Source organism: Salmo salar, chromosome 18 (assembly GCF_965601325.2).
Source record: "Salmo salar chromosome 18, fSalSal1, whole genome shotgun sequence".
Taxonomy (NCBI): domain Eukaryota; kingdom Metazoa; phylum Chordata; class Actinopteri; order Salmoniformes; family Salmonidae; genus Salmo; species Salmo salar.
The window spans coordinates 19,022,501-19,043,190 of NC_138308.1; the positions used below are offsets into that span (position 1 = coordinate 19,022,501).

The 20,690-nt window shown below is 45.2% G+C and overlaps 1 protein-coding gene across 4 annotated transcripts in view; it reads right to left on the reverse strand.

Annotated features, from left to right (window-relative positions):
* Positions 1-19,129, reverse strand: part of rims1a (regulating synaptic membrane exocytosis 1a) — a 71,354-nt gene extending 52,225 nt beyond the window's left edge. For 3 of the 4 annotated variants that reach the window (XM_082964768.1, XM_082964767.1, XM_082964766.1), the window contains exons 1-4: positions 18,535-19,128; positions 14,766-14,840; positions 2,172-2,391; positions 665-676 (exon numbers count right to left, since the gene is read on the reverse strand). In XM_082964768.1, the coding sequence (XP_082820894.1) occupies positions 665-676; positions 2,172-2,391; positions 14,766-14,840; positions 18,535-18,698 (471 nt within the window). In that variant the 5' untranslated portion in view covers positions 18,699-19,128. Of the gene's footprint in view, positions 1-664; positions 677-2,171; positions 2,392-14,765; positions 14,841-18,534 lie in introns of all 4 variants that reach the window. The other variant, XM_082964765.1, reaches the window with a different exon arrangement.
* Positions 19,130-20,690: the final 1,561 nt, after the last annotated feature.

Here is a 20,690-nt window from a genome sequence, read left to right on the forward strand (position 1 = left end):
GCCAAAGCCTCATTAGAGTTAGTGCTGTTGTACTGTGCTGTAGGGGGGTTAGTGTCTACACTACTCTCAAGAACTGTTGGAAGGCCAAAGCACCACTGAGCCAAATACCAACAAAGTGATGGTTTGGCAGCTCCACTGAGGGAACTGAAGGTCATGTAAGGTTTGAAACTGGACATAACTGTAAGAGTGCTGTACGGTGTAAAAGGCATGTCCAGAGTAATACCTAATGGCATGTAATGTTACACTCTGTGGTCTAGTGAGCGTTAGTGGAGTACTGTTGGTTGACACTCGAGGAGGTTCCACCTTTTTGTTGGCTACATATCTTAATGAAATAGTGCAAGATTTTGGCAAGTAAGCCCTTTTTCCCCCCAGCAATGACTGGATGTTTATAGGTACACCTAGCTTGCGCTAACACTAGTTAGCAATTTCCTTCAAACTGCACACAGAGACATACATATGGTATCCATTAATTCATTTGACTCTGGCTAAGTAGAAAAAGGGCTTGACTGCCAAAATCTCGCACGATCCCTTCAAGGTATTGATGAGTCACATTCCTGCATTTACACCTTGGACCCCTATGATGCTGGTAAAATGCTGCAAAAGTTCTGGTTGCAAATGAAGTTGACTGAACTACTATGACTTCACAGAAAGAGAAACAACTCACCACTTTGTCCTCCTGTTGCAAGCATCCCGGTGGCATAGGAGAGGAAAAGAAAAAGAGATGGGAGGGAGAGATTGAAAATGTGAAATGAGGACACATCCAAACCTGCTTGAGAGAACACACCTTATGATGATAGAGGTGTTTTCATCCGAATCAAAATGAGGTAATCCACAAACTTCCTTGACAGCAGCGCAGGACTGATTGATTATGAGTTGAGGTGGTGGGGCAGGGGGACTCAACAGGACTGATTGATTATGAGTTGAGGTGGTGGGGCAGGGGGACTCAACAGGACTGATTGATTATGAGTTGAGGTGGTGGGGCAGGGGGACTCAACATGACTGATTGATTATGAGTTGAGGTGGTGGGGCAGGGGGACTCAACCGGACTGATTGATTATGAGTTGAGGTGGTGGGGCAGGGGGACTCAACAGGACTGATTGATTATGAGTTGAGGTGGTGGGGCAGGGGGACTCAACAGGTAGGTAATCCCTGTTTCCAAGTTCTCCACAACTATCGTTCCTCTCTCACACCCACTGGCCTCTCCACACTGTGCTCGTTAGGGCTACCTAATAAGTTTGTGTGTGTGTGTGTGTGTGTGTGTGTGTGTGTGTGTGTGTGTGTGTGTGTGTGTGTGTGTGTGTGTGTGTGTGTGTGTGTGTGTGTGTGTGTGTGTGTGTGTGTGTGTGGTATAACTTTACTATCCTTTTGGGTTCCAAAAGTCCTCACAAGGATAGTAAAACGAGAAAAAAAAGGAAAAATGCTATTTTAATCTTAGGGGTTAGGTTTAGTGTTAGGGTTACAATTAGAATTAGGGTTAGGGGTTAGGATTAGGATTTGGGGTTAAGGTTAGGGATTAGGGAAAATAGGATTTTGAATGATAATAAATGTTTTTGTCCCCACTTGTATAGTAAAACCAATGTGTGTGTGTGTGTGTGTGTGTGTGTGTGTGTGTGTGTGTGTGTGTGTGTGTGTGTGTGTGTGTGTGTGTGTGTGTGTGTGTGTGTGTGTGTGTGTGTGTGTGTGTGTGTCTGTCAGTGCATGCATATATGTATGTGTGGGGGGGGGGTTGATCATTAAATATCACACTGTGGGTGGCTGGGTGGGCTTCCTGCATGGGGCCACCCCTACCCCAACATGTCTGTAGCTGCCCAACCCCCCAGGGTGGAACACAGAGACCCCCCCCTGCCCCCAGTCCCTGTCTAATACCCAATTAACCTTTACCAGCCTCTACCTGGGTCATGCACTGCTGCAGCGTATACACACACACACACACACACACACACACACACACACACACACACACACACACACACACACACACACACACACACACACACACACACACACACACACACACACACACACAAATAGCTATTCTGGCCCAGCACATTTCCTCCACCTGAGCACAAACACCTTTGCCCCTGCTTAGACTACACACCGTCAGTGAAAGTGGAGTAAACAGGGGCATTTTTGTGTGTATTTGTGTGTGTGTGTCTACAAGTATCTCTTACACTGTTGGTGCGCAAGGACACCCTCCCTCCGCAGCGGGCACAAAACTTGGTCTGGCAGTAAGAGCAGAGGCTGCCACAGCCGTCAGCAAACTTGGTCTTGTGGCAGATGCCACAGGTGGGAGCGTCGTCCCGGTGCTGACCCGTGGTGGTCTGCCGGCGCGTCTCCTCCCCCACCCGCCGCACCGTCTCCCTGTAGCTCGACATCTGCTGTTGGATACCTCTGAGAAAACAGGAAGGAAGGAAAGGTACAAAGTTAGCTAAATCAAATCAAATCAAATCAAAATGTATTTCTAAAACCCTTTTTACAACAGGGGTTGTCACAAAGTGCCTATACAGAAACCCAGCCAAAAACCCCAAACAGTAAGCAACACAGATGTAGGAGCACGGTGGCAAAAACTCCCTAGAAAGGCAGGAACCTAGGAAGAAACCTAGAGAGGAACCAGGCTCTGAGGGGTGGCCGTTCCTCTTCTGGCTGTGCCGGATGGAAACTATAAGAGTACATGGCCATTAAGGCTAGATCGTTCTTCAAGATGTTCAAACGTTCATAGATGACCAGCAGGGTCAAATAATAATAATCACAGTGGTTGTAGAGGGTGCAACAGGTCAGCACCTCAGGAGTAAATGTCAGTTGGCTTTTCATAGCCGAGCATTCAGAGGTCGAGACATCTGATTGGTAGAGAGAGAGAGAGAGAGAGAGAGAGAGAGGAACGCTTATAGGAATGCTTATAGTACGTGTCATAATACATATTAACACCTATGTATGTTTTATGAATGCATCTGTAGCCTTAAGTCATGTACAAGCGCTGTTAATGTGCAGTTATAAATGCTTATAGACAAGATCAATTCATAACAGGTTTGTAGCTTCATCCATAATACATTATAAACACATGATCATATTTACATCACAAACACATACAGTGCAGATAGTATCTTTCAAAATACTGTAACATCCAAATACTATAGGTAGAGTCAGATACATTATCTTTACTTACAGACAGGGTGTCATTGGTGTAGCCTCCTCCCCCATCAAACCAGCCTTAAAAACTACAATTCCCACAATGACAGGAGAGAGCGAGAGACTGACTGACTGCATCAAACATCCAGAAGGCCTTAGGCTATAAATCCACATTCTTCAGTACGCTACTGGTGTCACAAAATAAACTGTTCACTTGTCATACCTACAAACAAACACATCCTCCTCCCAGGACTATCCCACCAACGGTGACATCCCTGTATCGTATCCCTGTAAATACACACACACACACACACACACACACACACACACACAAAGACAAAAACACTCCCCATCCCATCCCATCTTCCTGTCAGCGCCCCCAGACTCATCTCCGGTACCGATTGGCGCTAAAGGTCAGACCTGGGTCACCTGCTGTTAGGTCTCCTCAGGGTTCATATCCTGAGCTCCATGACTCTCACTAAGTCAAACTGTCACAGGCCCTGTTCAAATACATAGGTCCTGTTTGAATCATTTAGAAATGTATCCTTCCTTACTCCCCTCTGAGGAAACCACCGCTCGAACGCAGTTCAATAGGTGAGAGCAAGGATTCATAACATTCCTTTCACCAATCAATTAAGGGAAGGAGATGAGGGAAGGATGCTACCTTCAACTATTGGACTGCAGCCGACTCAACTACTCTGGCGAACTCTCTCAGATGGGAAAACTTTAAACTGAAATCTCTACTAGATTGTTGTGGAATGTTTTTTTTTGAGGGGTAAATGAAAAACATCTTCATGAGTAAACAGAGAGAGAGGAAGAGAGATAAATAGAGAGAGAGAAATATGTATTTATGAGGAGATCTGAGAGAGCCCTCAGCTTTCAAGATTCAGGGGAGACTGTCAGACAGGCGCTCATTAAGAAAAGCTAGAAAACACTGAGATTCATGAATGAGAAACAAGGTTAAACCAAAGTGAGCCCAAGCTTTACTTCTACCAGCACAAACACACACTTCCCTTCGCGTCACACCATTCAATACTTTCTCTCTTTTTTTAACCTTTATTTAACTAGGCAAGTCAGTTAAGAACAAATTCTTATTTAGAATAACAGCCTACCCCGGCTACACCCGGACGACGCTGTGCGCCGCCCTATGGGACTCCCAATCAAAGCCGGATGTGATACAGCTTGGATTCAAACCAGGGACTGTAGTGACGTCTCTTGCACTGAGATGCAGTGCCTTAGACCGCTGCGCCACTCGGGAGCCCAATATAAATAAACCCTTTGTGAAATGCACATTTGTCCAAGTCCAAATAGGGCCAACAATTCACTCTGGGAAAACAACATTAGCATGAAGCATCCCATATAGTAATTGCTAGAGTAATTACGCCATGCAGCACTAACAAGCTTGCTGAGAGTCAAGGACAACAGTAGCAACAACAAAGCCTACTGTACAATACGGAATGCAGACCCATAAATACACACAGCGTTACAGGCATACTGACATTGGAGGTTTCAATTTGGTCTGATCATGTTAGGCCCTCTACCTTCCTACCTAAAGCAGTGAATGGTGTGGCTATTCATCCAGAGCATTGGAGAGCGATTATTTCCCCAGGCCCCTCCAATCGAGGGGGAAGGAGTCAAAGGAGTCCTCTAGATGATTTGAAAAGCCAGCCGTGTCTCAGCCACGGTGCGTGGCGTCACCTAACAAGGACAAACGTCCTGCGGCACACACGCCGTCCCCCATTCATCAAGCCCTGGCAGGATGGCCCTGGTCCCCCATATACAGCGCTGGCTGTAAATCCTCCAGCACACACACACACACACACACACACACACACACACACACACACCACACACACACACACACACACACACACACACACACACACACACACACACACACAATGTCCCAGAGGAGCAATGGGTCTGTGCGGTTGGTCTCTAATCTGTGTGACACCCGTATGATAGAGCTGTGCTGCTCAATGGCTCATGTTAAAGTCCTCAATACCGGCAGTGTCTTGAGTCAAAAAACAGCCCATCCCACGTGTGCAATATGGTGAAAAGTCCTAGTACCAAGTCAATCAAAGGACAATGCCAAGCTAATGTTTTTACACATCAAATTCATTATGATTTATTCTGATCTACACGATGTCTCTATAGACCAGGGGTGTCAAACTCATTCCATGGAGGGCCTTGTGTCTGCTGGTTCTTGTTTTTTTCTTTCATTTAAGACCTAGACAACTAGTTGAGGGGTGTTCCTTACTAATTAATGACCTGCATTCATCAACCAAGTACAAGGGAGGAACGATCACCCGCAGCCACTCAGCCCTCCATGGAATGAGTTTGACAGGTGCTCTAGGTGCAAGAGGATAGGTGCTGTTTCAGGACTGAGGAGTGAACCTCACTCCCAAAATTCCTTCACACTCCATAGGAGAGTGGGGATATATGAGCATGTCCTGGCACCATTGCAATGGATTCTGGGTAATGGAATCTCATGTTACCAGCTGGGAGAGGTTTCCGGTTATAGTTTCTCACTGAGGGGAACTGTGAGTGTATTTAGTGCTGAATACAAAACCCGAGCCCTAGCCCTTATCCCTAGACACTCCTTATAACCACTCTAAATAACAATATAGTCATTCATCAGATGCTTTTATTCAAAGCGACTTTGAGTTAATATGTGACCGGTGGCCACTAATGTGCCTTTTAGCCCTCTGTCTTGCCCACCAGGTGCGTCTGGTTGGCTAATCAAGGGCGTGGTTGTGCCAGTGTGTATTTAAGCAGAGCGCTTCCTTCCATTTGGGAGATTGTTTTGTTATTTGGAAGGTTGGCGTGCCTTTGGAGGACGAGAGTGGGGCCAGTGCTAGCCCAAATATTTTGTAAGTATAGTGTGTGTGTAACAGCGCCGGTAAACGTTATACTGAGTTCCACTCTCCTCCTCCTTGGGCACGCCAGCCTGAGTGAGTGCAGTGGACCTGCTGATTGTTTAATGTGTGAAATGGATTTGATTATGTAAACCTCAACATAGGACACTTGGGAGAATTAAGATGGGATTGCTATGGAAATTGTGCGCGCTTAACCTGGAAATGTATCATTGTGCATTTGTTTTCAACACAGACCATAGAAAGAAACTGACTATGTTGGAAACTTCAATTATTAAATAGTTGAATATTTTGTGGAGAATAAACCCCAATTTGCACTCACTCAGGCTGGCGTGCCCAAGGAGGAGAGCGGAACTCAGTATAATGTTTACTGCCGCTGTTACATAAAATATACTTACAAAAGTCATCTTTAAGACTCTTTGGATTTGGGCTATCACTGTCCCCGCTCTTGTCCTCCAAAAGCACGCCAATCTTTCAAAAGACAAAAAAAAAAACTCCAGACGGAATGAAGCGCTCTGCTTAAATACACTGGCACAACCACGCCCTTGATCAGCCAACCAGATGGACCTGGTGGGCAAGCCCGAGGGATAGAAGGTGTGTTAGGTGGCCAATGAACTTAATCTATATTATTATTTAGAGTGGCTATGGAGCAGGGGCTAGGGCTAGATTTTGCACCCCACCGGTCACACACACATGTCCAATATATGTACCACATGCAGGAATCCAACCCACAACCCTGGTGTTGCTAGCCGACTGAGCCATGAGACCTATGGGTACTCTGTATCTGTACTAATAAGCATTCATAAACTCACTCCCACTCCACCTGATAGAGCTGCAGTGACTAAGGGTTCCCTTCGTGACTCACCCTCTCATCTCAGATCGATATTCAAAAGGCAAGCGGACATTAATCAAAAGACAATGAGTGAGTGTCAAAGAAGAGCGAGAGAGAATCACTTCACAGCCATTTAGAAATGAATCTCTCTCTCTCTCTTTCTAAACAGGAGGAGTCATCCACCTGATTGATTTCTGTAAATTCACAGTCCTATAATAGACGAGCTTTAAAAAAAAAATAAGTTTCTTCCTCCTCCTGCTATTTGCAAAATTGGAAAGCAGTAAAGGGTGCCAGCCTTGTGACTGGTCCCCTGTAGCGCTAGAATAAAGGAGAGACGTGTGTGGTCGTGTGTGGTCTTGTGTGGTCGTGTGTGGTCGTGTGTGTTTAGGTGGGAGGGGATTGAAGCTTATGACAACTTATTTTATATCAAATAGACAAAATAACACTTTGCTCTATGTTAGATAGTTGGTTTAGCCCACTAAATTACTCTCCTCTGTTCCTATGCTAGGCAGGTTGGTCTGTTCCCGCTCTGGACGGCACCTCACCACCATATGGAATCAGCGGCACACAGTAAGCCACAGTCTCTCTTTCTGTCTCTCACTCTCTTAGGTTTTCTCTCTCCCTGGCAGGATCTGCACTTCCCCCTCCCTCCTTTGCTTCCGGCAAATCTGTCGCCATGCTGAGTGGCCCGGGTGGTGTATAGCGTCACCTTCCCCCTCTCCAACCATCCATCCATCTCTTTCTTCAGCTCTCTCACTCATCCGCCTCCACCTCTCTCTCCTTCGCCCCCTCTCCTCTGGTGTGCACAATCCTCAACTATGGTTAGATTTTCCCCTTCGAACCTCCCAAATTCAATTACACCGATTGGGTGAAAAGGTGGATGTAGAAGCAAAACCTAATTATTTTCTTACCATAGCAGAGGAGCACACTGTGTTCTTTCAACCATTTTCAATTCAATTCAATTTAAGAGATTTATTGGCATGGGAAACATATGTTTACATTGCCATAGCAAGTGGACTAAACTCAGCAAAAAATGAAACGTCCTCTCACTGTCAACTGCGTTTATTTTCAGCAAACTTAACATGTGTAAATATTTGTATGAACATAACAAGATTCAACAACTGAGACATAAACTGAAGTTCCGCAGACATTGTCACGACTTCAGCCGAAGTCGGTCCCTCTCCTTGTTCGGGCTGCGTTCGGCGGTCGACGTCACCAGCCTTCTAGCTGTAACTGACAATTAACCTGTAAGTCTATGTCGTTGTTTTTTGTTTGATTTGTTTACGTGTTCGCTATGCGGGGGAAATGATAAGACAAGCGGAACTACGTGGCTAATAACTGTTGTAACGGGGATCATTATCGTAGCAACACACCTTTGGAGTGAAGGCAATCCGGCGCTGTGTTAGCTAAGGTTTCATGTCTTCGGGTGTAGTTCGTAAAGGTTGAAGTGTGTATGTTAGGATGGTAACGTTATAATAATTAAGGATGAAGCGTGAATTCATGCCAGGAATATTAAGTGTGAAGTTTTGATTTCCTCTCTTCTGTAATAAGCAGCCAATTAGGTATTTTTCCTTTATTCATGTGTTTAATCTGATACTGTTATAGCTCCAGCTAAACTGTTTATGTATGTAAGCACTTCAGAGTTATACCAAGCTAATAAGTCACTCATAAGACAAGAAGGTGTAAGAGTGTGCTTAACTGTATTTTCATTTACTTTATAGTTCTCACGGAAGGTGATAATTCTGACTAAAACTACAGAATAAAGCCGCCAGTTAAAATCAAGGAAAGGTTGTGCTCGTGGTTACTGGAGGGAGCTACACTAGCCATCGCCGATCCACTTTTCATTTTCCATTTGTTTTGTCTTTGTCTTACACACCTGGTTTCAATCCCCCAATTACTTGTTCATTATTTAACCCTCTGTTCCCCCATGTTTGTTTGTGAGTGATTGTTGTTATGTATTATGTCCGTTTATTGTGGGCTCGCTTATTTTGTATTGTATTTGTCTATTTTGAGTAAAATACGTTTATTTACTCATATCTGCTGTCCTGCGCCTGACTACTCTACACCAGCTACACACAGACTGCATTACAGACGTGACTAACAGAAATTAAATAATGTGTCCCTGAACAAAGGGGGGGGGGGGGTCAAAATGAAAATGAACAGTCAGTATCTGGTGTGGCCACCAGCTGCATTAAGTACTGCAGTGCATCTCCTCCTCATGGACTGCACCAGATTTGCCCGTTCTTGCTGTGAGATGTTACCCCACTCTTCCACCAAGGCACCTGCAAGTTCCCGGAGTTTGCGAATTATCTTTGAAAGACAGGGTCCTGAAAAAGGGACATTTCTTTTTTTTGCTGAGTTTATTTACAATGGTGTTTGTTCTTCGCTGGTTGCCCTTTTCTTGTGGCAACAGGTCACAAATCTTTCTGCTCTGATGGCACACTGTGGTATTTCACCCAATAGATATGGGAGTTTATCAAAATAGGGTTTGTTTTTTAATGCTTTGTGGATCTGTGTAATCTGAGGGAAATATGTGTCTCTAATATGGTCATACATTTGGCAGGAGGTTAGGAAGTGCAGCTCAGTTTCCACCTCATTTTGTGGGCAGTGTGCACATAGCCTGTCTTCTCTTGAGAGCCAAGTCTGCCAACGGCGGCCTTTCTCAATAGCAAGGCTATGCTCACTGAGTCTGTACATAGTCAAAGCTTTCCTCAAGTTTGGGTCAGTCACAGTGGTCAGGTATTCCGCCACTGTGTACTCTCTGTTTAGGGCCAAATTGCATTCTAGTTTGCTGTTTTTTTGGTGAATCTTTCCAATGTGTCTCTCTCTTCCTTTTATCTCTCTGTTCAGCTCAGCTGCTCTCTCACACATTTCTCTCCACCACACACTCACTCTTTCCTCTCCTCATCTCTGCCTCCCTCTTCAGTCAACCTTATACTGGGTGCCCTTCTTGGTGGTTATGTACAGTAGGTTCACTTCGCCAGTACTGATTCACCAACTCTGATTCACAACACACCAACGTCAAGACACATGCACTGCATTGATTAGTGACTGCTACACAAACTCTCCTTGGGTACATGGAGTGACATTACTTTCTCCTCAATAGGACCGCTCACGTGTCTTAGACTGGTCTGGAGGGCCTATCCTCATTACCGAGTGAGACTTCAACAAGCCTGCAGCTCCAAGACAATAACATTTACTAGCAGAGAGAGTGAGGGATGGAGAGAGAAAAGAGGAAGAGTCAGTCCACTTGAGAAGACATTCCGCTCTGTCAAGAACACACCTCCTTACTTACACACCGTCACAGGCTTAAAGAGCACTAATGTCACACACACGCAGGCCCAGGCCCACGCGCACGCATAGTCATTAGCCAGATACCTGAGGATGTCTAGAAGACAGATAAAAGACAGAGGGAGGGAGATAAAGAGGACGATATAGAGAAAGAGATTGGCCGCTAGAAATAGATAGATGGGGAGAAAAGATGAGGAAGACAGATGGAGAGAGCACCAAAGCCAACAGCAGAGCTAAGTGGGTAGTGTGCTCCCCAGACAGAGCTCCATATGGCTTGGCACAGTTGTACAGAGCTCTACCTTTAGCAGGGTGGACACCGTCTACAATCACACACACACACACACGCACACACAAACCTCACACCATACAGGGAACAATATCCTGTAGTTACAGAAAGATATCGTACATAAGTCATGCTAGGCTGTGTTGAGTTAGCTGTGTGCTAACTGCGCTTCTCTAGTTGTCTGGACAGTAGCCATGCTTTCACCTGTGAAGACACATAGAAGTAAGCAGTCAGGAACTACACGTGATTGGATAGCAGTCTCCTGACCCTGGCGCCATGGCAATGGCCCAGTAACACTGCAGTCCCCTCCTGAGGTTTTGAGATTGGCTGGTAGTCACTTCCTGCGCTCTATGATTGGCTAGTATCCTAGTCCTCTCAGGGGTCTCTCTGCTCAATGGGGTATATCAGCGACATAAGCTAGGCCTTATAGATACATCCCTGTCATAGAGGGGAGAGTAATGTAAGCTCTGTATGGTAAATATACACTGGTCCAAGCACACCAAGACAGTTGTGAAGAGGGCACGACAAAACCTATTCCCGACTGAAAAGATTTGGCATGGGTCCTCAGATCCTCAAAAGGTTCTACAGCTGCACCATCGAGAGCATCCTGACTGGTTGCATCACTGCCTGGTATGGCAACTGCTCAGCCTCCGACCGCAAGGGTAGTGCGAACGGCCCAGTACATCACCGGGGCCAAGCTTCCTGCCATCCAGGACCTCTATACCAGGTGGTGTCAGCCACCCAAGTCATAGACTGTTCTCTCTGCTACCGCATGGCAAGTGGTACCGGAGCGCCAAGTCTACAGTAGGTCCAAGAGGCTTCTAAATAGGTTCTACCCCCAAGCCATAAGACTCCTGAACACCTAATCAAATGGCTACCCAGACTAATTGCATTGCCCCCCCCCCCCCCCCCCCTTTTACACCGCTGCTACTTCTGTTGTTATCATCTATGCATAGTCACTTTAATAACTCTACCTACATGTACATATTACCTCAACTAACCGGTGCCCCCCCTCCCCACACATTGACTCTGTACCAGTACCCCCCTGTATACAGTCTCGCTATTGTTATTTTACTGCTGCTCTTTAATTACTTGTTACTTTTATTTCTTATCTGTATTTCTTTAAACTGCATTGTTGGTTAGGGGCTCGTAAGTAAGCATTTCACTGTAAGGTCTACACCTGTTGTATTCGGCGCATGTGACTAATACAATTTGATTTAATTTGAGTGTACAAAATATTAGGAATACCTTCCTAATACTGAGTTGCACCCCCCTCCCCTCCCCTCAAACCCTTAGCCCTAGGAACAGCCTCAATTTGTCGGGGTATGGACTTTACAATGTGCTAAAAGCGTTCCACAGGGATGCTGGCCCATGTTGACTCCAATGCTTCCCACAGTTGTTTCAAGTTGGCTGGATGTCCTTTGGGTGGGGGACCATTCTTAATACACACGGGAAACTGTTGAGTGTGAAAAACCCAGCAGTGTTGTAGTTCTTGACACACTACTGCCATACCCCTTTCAAAGGCACTTAAATATTTTGTCTTACCCATTCACCCTCTGAATGGCACACATACACAATTTCTCGATTGTCTAAAGGCTTAAAAATCCTTCTTTAACCTGTCTCCTCCCCTTCATCTATACTGATTGAAGTGGATTCAACAAGTGACATCAATAAGGGATCATAGCTTTCACCTGGATTCACCTGGTCAGTCTATGTCATGGAAAGAGCAGTTTTGTACACTCAGAGTAAAGTTAGAGAATTTGCTCATGTTTGACATGAGTTTTAGTGAGAATGTTACATGGCGGTAGGTGATGCTAATTCTAAGAAGTTGTCATACATAGCCTATTTTGCTCTGTGGGCAAGGGGGAAGACATGGCTTTTGAGGGGTCATCTCTTTAATGTACTGAGAATGATGGAAACGTTTCCCTCTATCAACAGGATGAGTAGGTCTACCATTAATGCATTCTGAGTTCACTTCGCTACCCTTTACAGAAATATGCTTTCCATTACTTGAGCTTCCTGAATTCATATCACAGATCCACATCTATGCTCATCTAGAATCAGAGAAAAACAGATAATAGCCTGCATGTCAAATGATACACAACTACTTAGAGTTCACCGCTTTTTGACTAGGGAAAGTGGCTAAGGTCAAACATGCATTATGTAGGGGATATGATGTCATTTGAGAAATGGCCAGATATGATAAGCATATCTTAATTAATATCTTAATCCCACGGGGGACCAGTACGGACAAAAAAAATGTATGAAATGTATGCATTCACTACTGTAAGTCGCTCTGGATAAGAGCGTCTGCTAAATGACAAAAATGTAAATGTAAATGTAATTCATAAATAAAGTTCAGACCGGCCTGCTGACCGGGATTCCATGATATGATGTCATAATTGGGCCACATTCCGGGATTCCTCGGGGAAGCAGATGTGATCCAGCTGATTTGCCCCTTAATCCCACCGCTCTCTGATCCAACCTCTCACACACACATGCATGCTTGCGCAAAACACACACACGCACAAGTGCACGTGAAGCACACACACACTCGCATGCAACAACCACTCACACACACAAAACGTCAACGTGCACGACCACATAGAAATAATGACTTACAGTACATACACACACAACGGGTTCATTGTGCTGCAGACACAATCTCCATGACAGACATAAGCCTAAAGTACTGACCACAGCTCCCGCTCCCAAGAACAGCTAAACATACATTACACACAGACGCACACATTCTCAACTGCATCCTCAAACTCACCTCAGTTAAAGGGGCCTTAGATGTTGGACTGATAGTTGACATACCGGTACTTCAATATGACATACTTATCACTCTGGGTGAATACTGGCTGTTTTCCTCATCAGAGCCAGAGTGATAGGAAGTCGTCCCTTACTAGACATCTGGGCTCAGATTACCCAAACCCAAATTCTAACCTTCTGACCATTAGGAGGATACAGAATATCTGACCCTGCACTAGCCGTTAGGGGCATCACGCTTAACCACGTATCCATAACACAAACCCATGTCAAAGACTCAATGATGGTCCAATAGCACATAAGAGCTAACTAACAGGTGATGTCCATCTTCTCACTGGGTTGTGGAATGTTGTGGTTGACATTAGCTTGGGAGCTAACGCGAGTCTTCAGAGCCCTATACTACGTACATGGTTTGAGAAGTTAGCGTGGTAACTTTGGTCAACTCTGAGTTCAACTCGGGATAACCGATACCACGAAAGTGGCTCACCTTTTAGGCAGGTACATTTCTATGGCAACGAATCATTCAGATCTAACCTGCTACCGGGCAGGCTAACTCAGGGCTTACTACATTTATTCTGAATAAAGTGTCTGAGTCATGAGTTGAGGACGGATGAAATCAGATTCCCTCCCTCTCGCAAAGATTGCGTCATCATCCCCTTCAATGCACAAGCATCATCCCCTTCATTTTTTGTGTGTAGCACCATTATACATTTAGTAATGACAGAATGCATTTCAAACTTTAAGCACAGTAAAACCTGTGTATGACAAATACAACTATTTTAACAATAGGAATGTGGGAGAAAAGATGCTTGTGCATTGAAAAGCACACCAAAGACGCCATCAATGATAAATAATAAAATAAACACGGCACTCCAACAAGCCCGTTTCACACATTAGCCTGCTGAATTTGCAAGATAACTTTTCTTTCATTTAGATTTCGGCACAAATGAAAACGCGACACTGACTCTCCCATAGATTGATGTTTCAGCATGGTCTCAATGAAGAGTTCTGACTCTCCCATAGATTGATGTTTCAGCATGGTCTCAATGAAGAGTTCTGACTCTCCCATAGATTGATGTTTCAGCATGGTCTCAATGAAGAGTTCTGACTCTCCCATAGATTGATGTTTCAGCATGGTCTCAATGAAGAGTTCTGACTCTCCCATAGATTGATGTTTCAGCATGGTCTCAATGAAGTTTGGCATTCGACTAGCCACAGGTGACATGAATACGCCGTTACAAGCCTGCTAGAGTTAGCGGCAGGCAGACGAGTAATATTCACCGTCATAGTATGGATGAAGCCTGAGCTGGAACGTGAAGCTAACAGAAGCTTCAATCGTAGTATATCCCTCTGGTCTAAGACAAAGTTACTCATTACGTGAAGATAGTTAAGTTCACCATCTCATCCGTTACATTTCGCTCCCTTTTGACCACCTTGTCATCAAAGACCCATAACCAGCTTTAGCCACCAATGTGACAGACTGGGTTCGAACCCAGGTCTTCTGACCGCCCCAAGACTATGTTAGAATAACTGAACATTAAAAGAAATAACAGACAGCAAAATATGGTTGTATAATGCTTTTTACCGGACATCGTTTTGCTGAGGAGGCTTCTTCTGCCCAACCAGGTTCACAGTTCTTGCTTGGATGGGCTTCTCCTCCCTGAAACACACAAGAGGGACAGTGTTGTTGGAATTTTGTCAGAAAATGATGTTAAAAATGAGCGGTGTCTTTTAGAAGGTGGACGTATGACGGTGGCGTATGACTCGATTTAGACATTTACACAGTTGCTGACGCCTGCCAGATCTTACAACGCCTGGATAGGTATTTAACGTATCAGCTAACCAGATATGTTATAGCAATCTGGTGGCCGACTGCACAGTCAATGACGTGCCACGCGACCATTGGTTGATGCATGGAACCTCTGAGCAGAAGATCCCAGGGCAGTGATTGGGGACATTGCCCTGTGTAGTGCTGTCTTTCGGATGGGACGTTAAACGGGTGTCCTGACTCTCTGTGGTCACTAAAAGATCCCAATGGAACTTATCGTCAGAGTAGTGGTGTTAACCCTGGTGTCATGGCTTTATTCCCACTCTGGTCCTCATACCATCATGTTCACCTAATCATCCCCAGCTTCCAATTGGCTCTTTCATCCCCCCTCCTCTCCTCTGTAACTATTCCCCAGGCTGTTGCTGTAAATGAGAATGTGTTCTCAGTCAACTTACCTGGTAAAATAAATAAACATGAAATACATCAGGCGTGTTCCTCTGCCCAGGTGTTGCTGACACATGCCAGATCCTACAGCGCCTGGATAGGTATCGTAACTATCAGCTAACCACATCATATGTTATAGCAATCTGACAGTCGATGACGTGGCACACAACAATTGGTTGATGAATGCAACGTCTGAGCAGGGGAATGTGACCATCTACTCCACTACTTCCTGTTCTTCTTCAACAATTAACCAACGTCTGATTGATCAGAATAGAGAAAATTAGTTGCTAGGTAGATAATCAATTACAAAAACGTGATTCACCATATTTTATAACTACACAACTTTGACTTAGAAAACAATAATATCTCTGATCAAATAATTATACAAAAGTATGTTTTTCACTTTTATCTCGAAATGACAATCGGATATATATATTTCTTCATAAATGTTACATACACATCAATGGGTCCTCTGATCATCTTGATCACAGAGAAAACACTAAGAGAACCCCACAACATGATGTGTTCTGTCTAAAACTGAAAGGGGGGACAGATCTGTAACAACACCTTGTGTTTGAGCTGTCATTAGATGGGTGTCTGACTGTCCAGTATAGCTGTTCAAACCTCCCAACTTCAATTACACCGATTGGGTGAAAAGGTTGATGTAGAAGCAAAACCTCCTTCTTAGGTTACAGTAGCAGAGGAGCACACTGTGTTCTTACAACCAGCAGGTTTTTTCTGACTATGTGACCTATCCAGGAAAATGTATCCGCATACAGAACATACACCCACACTGCACATGCACAGGCAGTTACTGTAGTATGAATACAAAAGCACTGTGTAAACATTGATATGGCGGGTTGGATTGAATTCCAGCGGTGTGTGTGTGTGTGTGTGTGTGTGTGTGTGTGTGTGTGTGTGTGTGTGTGTGTGTGTGTGTGTGTGTGTGTGTGTGTGTTCGTACTAGGCTACTGTGGCCACACGGCTGTCTACAGGTTTCATCACCGCTTCTCACATTAGTGGGTTCATCAAAAGTATTTACAGCATAGAATTAGATTAGATGACATATCAGTCCAGCCTGGGTCTACCATGATCTGATGTTGTGATTAGAGTAAACGATCCTATAGGATATACACGTAGGTGAGTTCTGTGGATGTAAGACTTACACAAGGCTGTTTTCAGCGTTGCCTTATCGCTAGAGTGTGGGCACATAGCCTACTGTAGCATAGGTCCCAATTTAGATCACACAGCACACCATGCAAGCATGCATACACACACACACACACACAAGCTACAGTAGCTTATGTGCTCCGACTAGCAATAAGGCAGAGCTGAAATATAGTCTTGATGCATAGCCTATGATGAAAATTATGAAAATGATGCATGACCACTTATGCATTGGACAATTCCTTCTTTAGATGCAATGAATCGATCTGCAGATTCAGTGCAGGGCTAGCACTCTGCAAAAGGAGCCTAAAATAGAACACAGACGTGAATAGCAGAGAAGAAGGGCTTCTCATGGGAGCCTAGTTATTCATTCTATATAAGACTATGCGATAGCAGTGACTGTGGTCTGACGTCATATCACCTCGCTGCAGTTTGTCAGACTATCCGTGGAGCAATATGCTACCCAGATAGGGTTCAATTTAACTCACGATGATAAACCTCAGAATTGTTGTCGTGACAAATACAACAGACGTGCTCATTCCACACTGGCTCGCGCTCTATGTGTGAAAATACTAAAATAGCACAGGCTGTTTTCGACCATCATCCACTGTAATAACACATAAACTAGGTTACATGCATTTACTGTAGCCTTTCTGTCAAGATGGGCTGCTGTAGGCTGATGCGAGAGTGCTGGCGCTGGCCTACATTGGGCTGATACTCAATCGCTCCCCGTCACCAAAGCAACGAACGTACAAGCAAACAGCTGTTGAGATATGGGATGGAAACACACAGTGCTTGACTTCAACTCAAATTGGTGCCCGTACTCATTTTGGATGCCGGTAGTGTTTATATTTAGGTGCAGGAGCTCCACAATACTTCTGAGCTAATATTCTAGAAGAAGAACAGGAGCTCAAGCAGTAGAGCAGTTGAGGTGCTGGTACTCAGTTCCGTGAGCTCCTGCCCAAGTCAAGCACTGGAAACACACCGCTGGGTCAGAGATGCCGTTTCACTGATTTTACAAGCAGAAATGACAGAATCTCGGTCGAATGACGCTGTGCAATCGCAGCCTGGTGTTAGCCTATCTGTAGCATACAGAAGCTGTGCTTGGGAATATACTAGCCTGGGCTATAGGTTATCTAGAACCTATATAGCAAGCGGTTTAGAATTGTTCGGATATGACAGAACACATAATTGCATTGGGGGAAATGGGAGCGGTTGAGAAGAAATTAGTTTGATATTCGTTTATTTGTGTCCGGGTATTAAAAGACAGTGGAGTGTGAAGCTGCTGTGTGTCTCGGAGACGACACACCCCTTTTCTCTCTCTCTCTTCCTCCCTCCCTTCCGGTCTCCTCCTCTTCGTCTCTTACACCTGTGACGGCCCTGACCCAACACACTCTTACTCAAAGCCCCCCCCCCCCCTCTCTCTCTCTCTCTCTCTCTCTCACTCCTCACTCACATCATGTTAGGACATCTTGTTAGGTCATCCTTGACTCTCTGTAGTCTAAATTGTAGGCTATAGATGGTTGAGAGTGAAATAAGCAACACTATCTTTGCCGTGAGAGAAGCTGGGGCTGTATAGGCGCTACCATCTCATGTCTGGGGAGTGCAGCTGACCAGTGAACACTACAGTAGGCAGTCTCACATGCATGGAGCTGTCCACTGACATTCTGTATAATCACAATCAAGAGTCACTGATACCACAGCCCATATAACAAGGATGCACCGAGGGATAGCCTACATGCTGATAAACACATAGCCTACACACACACACACACACTCACTACAGCTTATCACTACACACGTCAACAGTCTATGCTGCACCTTAGTGCCATGAGTAGGTTAGATAGTCAGATATGTGTATAGGTTTGTTAGCCTATTGGTAGCCTAGCGGAAGGTGAGCGGCAGTATGGCAGCATCTCTGCACAACATCTCCCCAGCATCTCCAGAGCGGAAATAGCCCCAGTATCTCCCTTACTTTAACATGGCCTCTTCCTTCTCCTCCTCCTCCTTCTGTCGAGCTAGCACGGCCATGATGATCTTCCTCTCCTCCTCCGTCAGATGGCTCAGGTCCGGCTCGGGCATGGACGCCGGCACGACGGGTGGACGCGCGCCGCCCGGAGGGCCCACCGAGGCGGACATCTTCTCCCCCTCTCTTTGGCGGCTAGGATCACTGACAGAAATCCCGCTGGCAGAGCCCACGGATCACGACATGGCCCATGGACGAAGCAACGGCTCGGGCAAGTGATGCAAGGCTCCCATGGTGGCAGGCACCCACGGTGGGAGTGCTTCTTCGGTTCCTAGTCGCCTTTTCTCTCTCTCTTTCTCTCTCTCTTCCTCTCTCTCGCTCTTTTCTCTTCTCCCCCCCACCCCCCGCCCGCCCTCCTCTCCCCTCCACCTCCAGTTACGGGGAGCCCATGTCTCCGGCAGAGAATGATAGGCTACTCGGTCACCTGGTGAAGCTAGCTTCGTTCAACGCAGAGAGATGTTTCTCTGCCGCTGCCTAGGCTGGAACGCTGGCTAGGTGGGCTCCTTGTTTTACACCACTGCCGCGCTCTGCTGCTGATGCTGCTGCTGTCACGGAGATGTGGAACCGTCAATGGGACCGCAGCCCCTGAAGCGCGCGCACCTTCTCACGCAGGGAGCGCGCATTGTCATTTGAGAATGGGGGCTCGCCGTACGATGCGCGTGCAAAATATTATATTTCACTTCACCAATCGAGGCGTGCTAGTGACGCGCGCCCTTCCTCCATTCCTTCTTTCCTTATACGAGCACCCGGCACAAACACGTGCGTGTGAGTGTCAGTAGTGCTGGTGAATCTTGTTAATAAGACCTCAGCTCAAAATGCTCACAACACAAATGTAGCGTTGTGGTGGTTGTTCTATAGGCCAATCTTCCTACAATGAAAATGTGTATGAGCCCATTTCAGGACCACGGACAGTGCAGTGGGCAGCCGGCGACGAGGTTCTAAATGAGACGGATAATCCAAGTTTCCCCGTCTTTCTTTCATAAAACATGTAACTTTATTAGGCTAAAAAGTTGTAGTAGTTGTAGTAGTACGTTGCTAGTTAACGACGTAAAGGATGCCACGTTTTATGAATGTGGCCATGTGTATGTTGTCTAGTAGCCTATATCATGTGCAGGATAAACTCTAACAACGGGAATTCTAAACCACCCATTGTATAATTAAGCAATAATACTTGAGAGGCCATATGTTAGGACAATTTTAATCGTGGATGTGATGTGGTCATAGCCTCGAAACGAAGCCGTTGTATAATACTACATATTCTCGACTCATTCATTGAATTTAACTCCAACAGAGTTGTAGCCTGTCTGCTGGCTGCCTGTTTGAGGTGCTCGATTAAGACAGCTCCCCGCACCTCTCCGATTCAGAGGGGTTGGGTTAAATGCGGAAGAGACATTTCAGTTGAATGCATTCAGTTGTACTACTGATTAGGTATCCCCCTTTTCCTTTCATATCATAAGTCTTTCACTTGAGCCCGACGCAGGTGTTTCACAGCTATGCTACAGTATTTGTAGTGCTACAGGGTTTGCAGCTCAATCTAATAACAGGCGGCGATTCTATGCCAAGAAAGTCAAGGCTTGTAGCAGCGAATGAGGATTTTATGTCATAGGCTATCTATCTTTCAAGAAAATCATGTTTTCAAAGAAACAGCCCCAATTCGTACACAATATCAGGCTACCAGCAGATGGCAGCACGTAGCCGGTCAATAATAGAAGCTATTCACTGGACAAACAGCTATTGACGTTCAGGCCTATAACACCATTGATTTAGGAATCTGTCACCCTACAAATGTGCAATATTTAGGGGTGCTGCATAGGCTAAGTAGTTTCGCTGTAACCTGGGATGATTGAAAATGAAACATTTGGCTGTTTCTTATTTAGGTTTACACAATGCTTCCTTGCAACACTTGGTAGCATTTTAAAAACAACATAAGATACACATTGTTGTTCCAAGCAAAAGGCCTAATAATGAACAATAATAATAAGAACAAGAATTTAGATTCTATGTCTGTTTTTTTTGTTTTGATGTTGATTCTTTGCACGACAAAGTGATGTTAGGATATATAAGGTATCCTGTACGAGCTTTTCTGCCGAACACGTTGTTACACG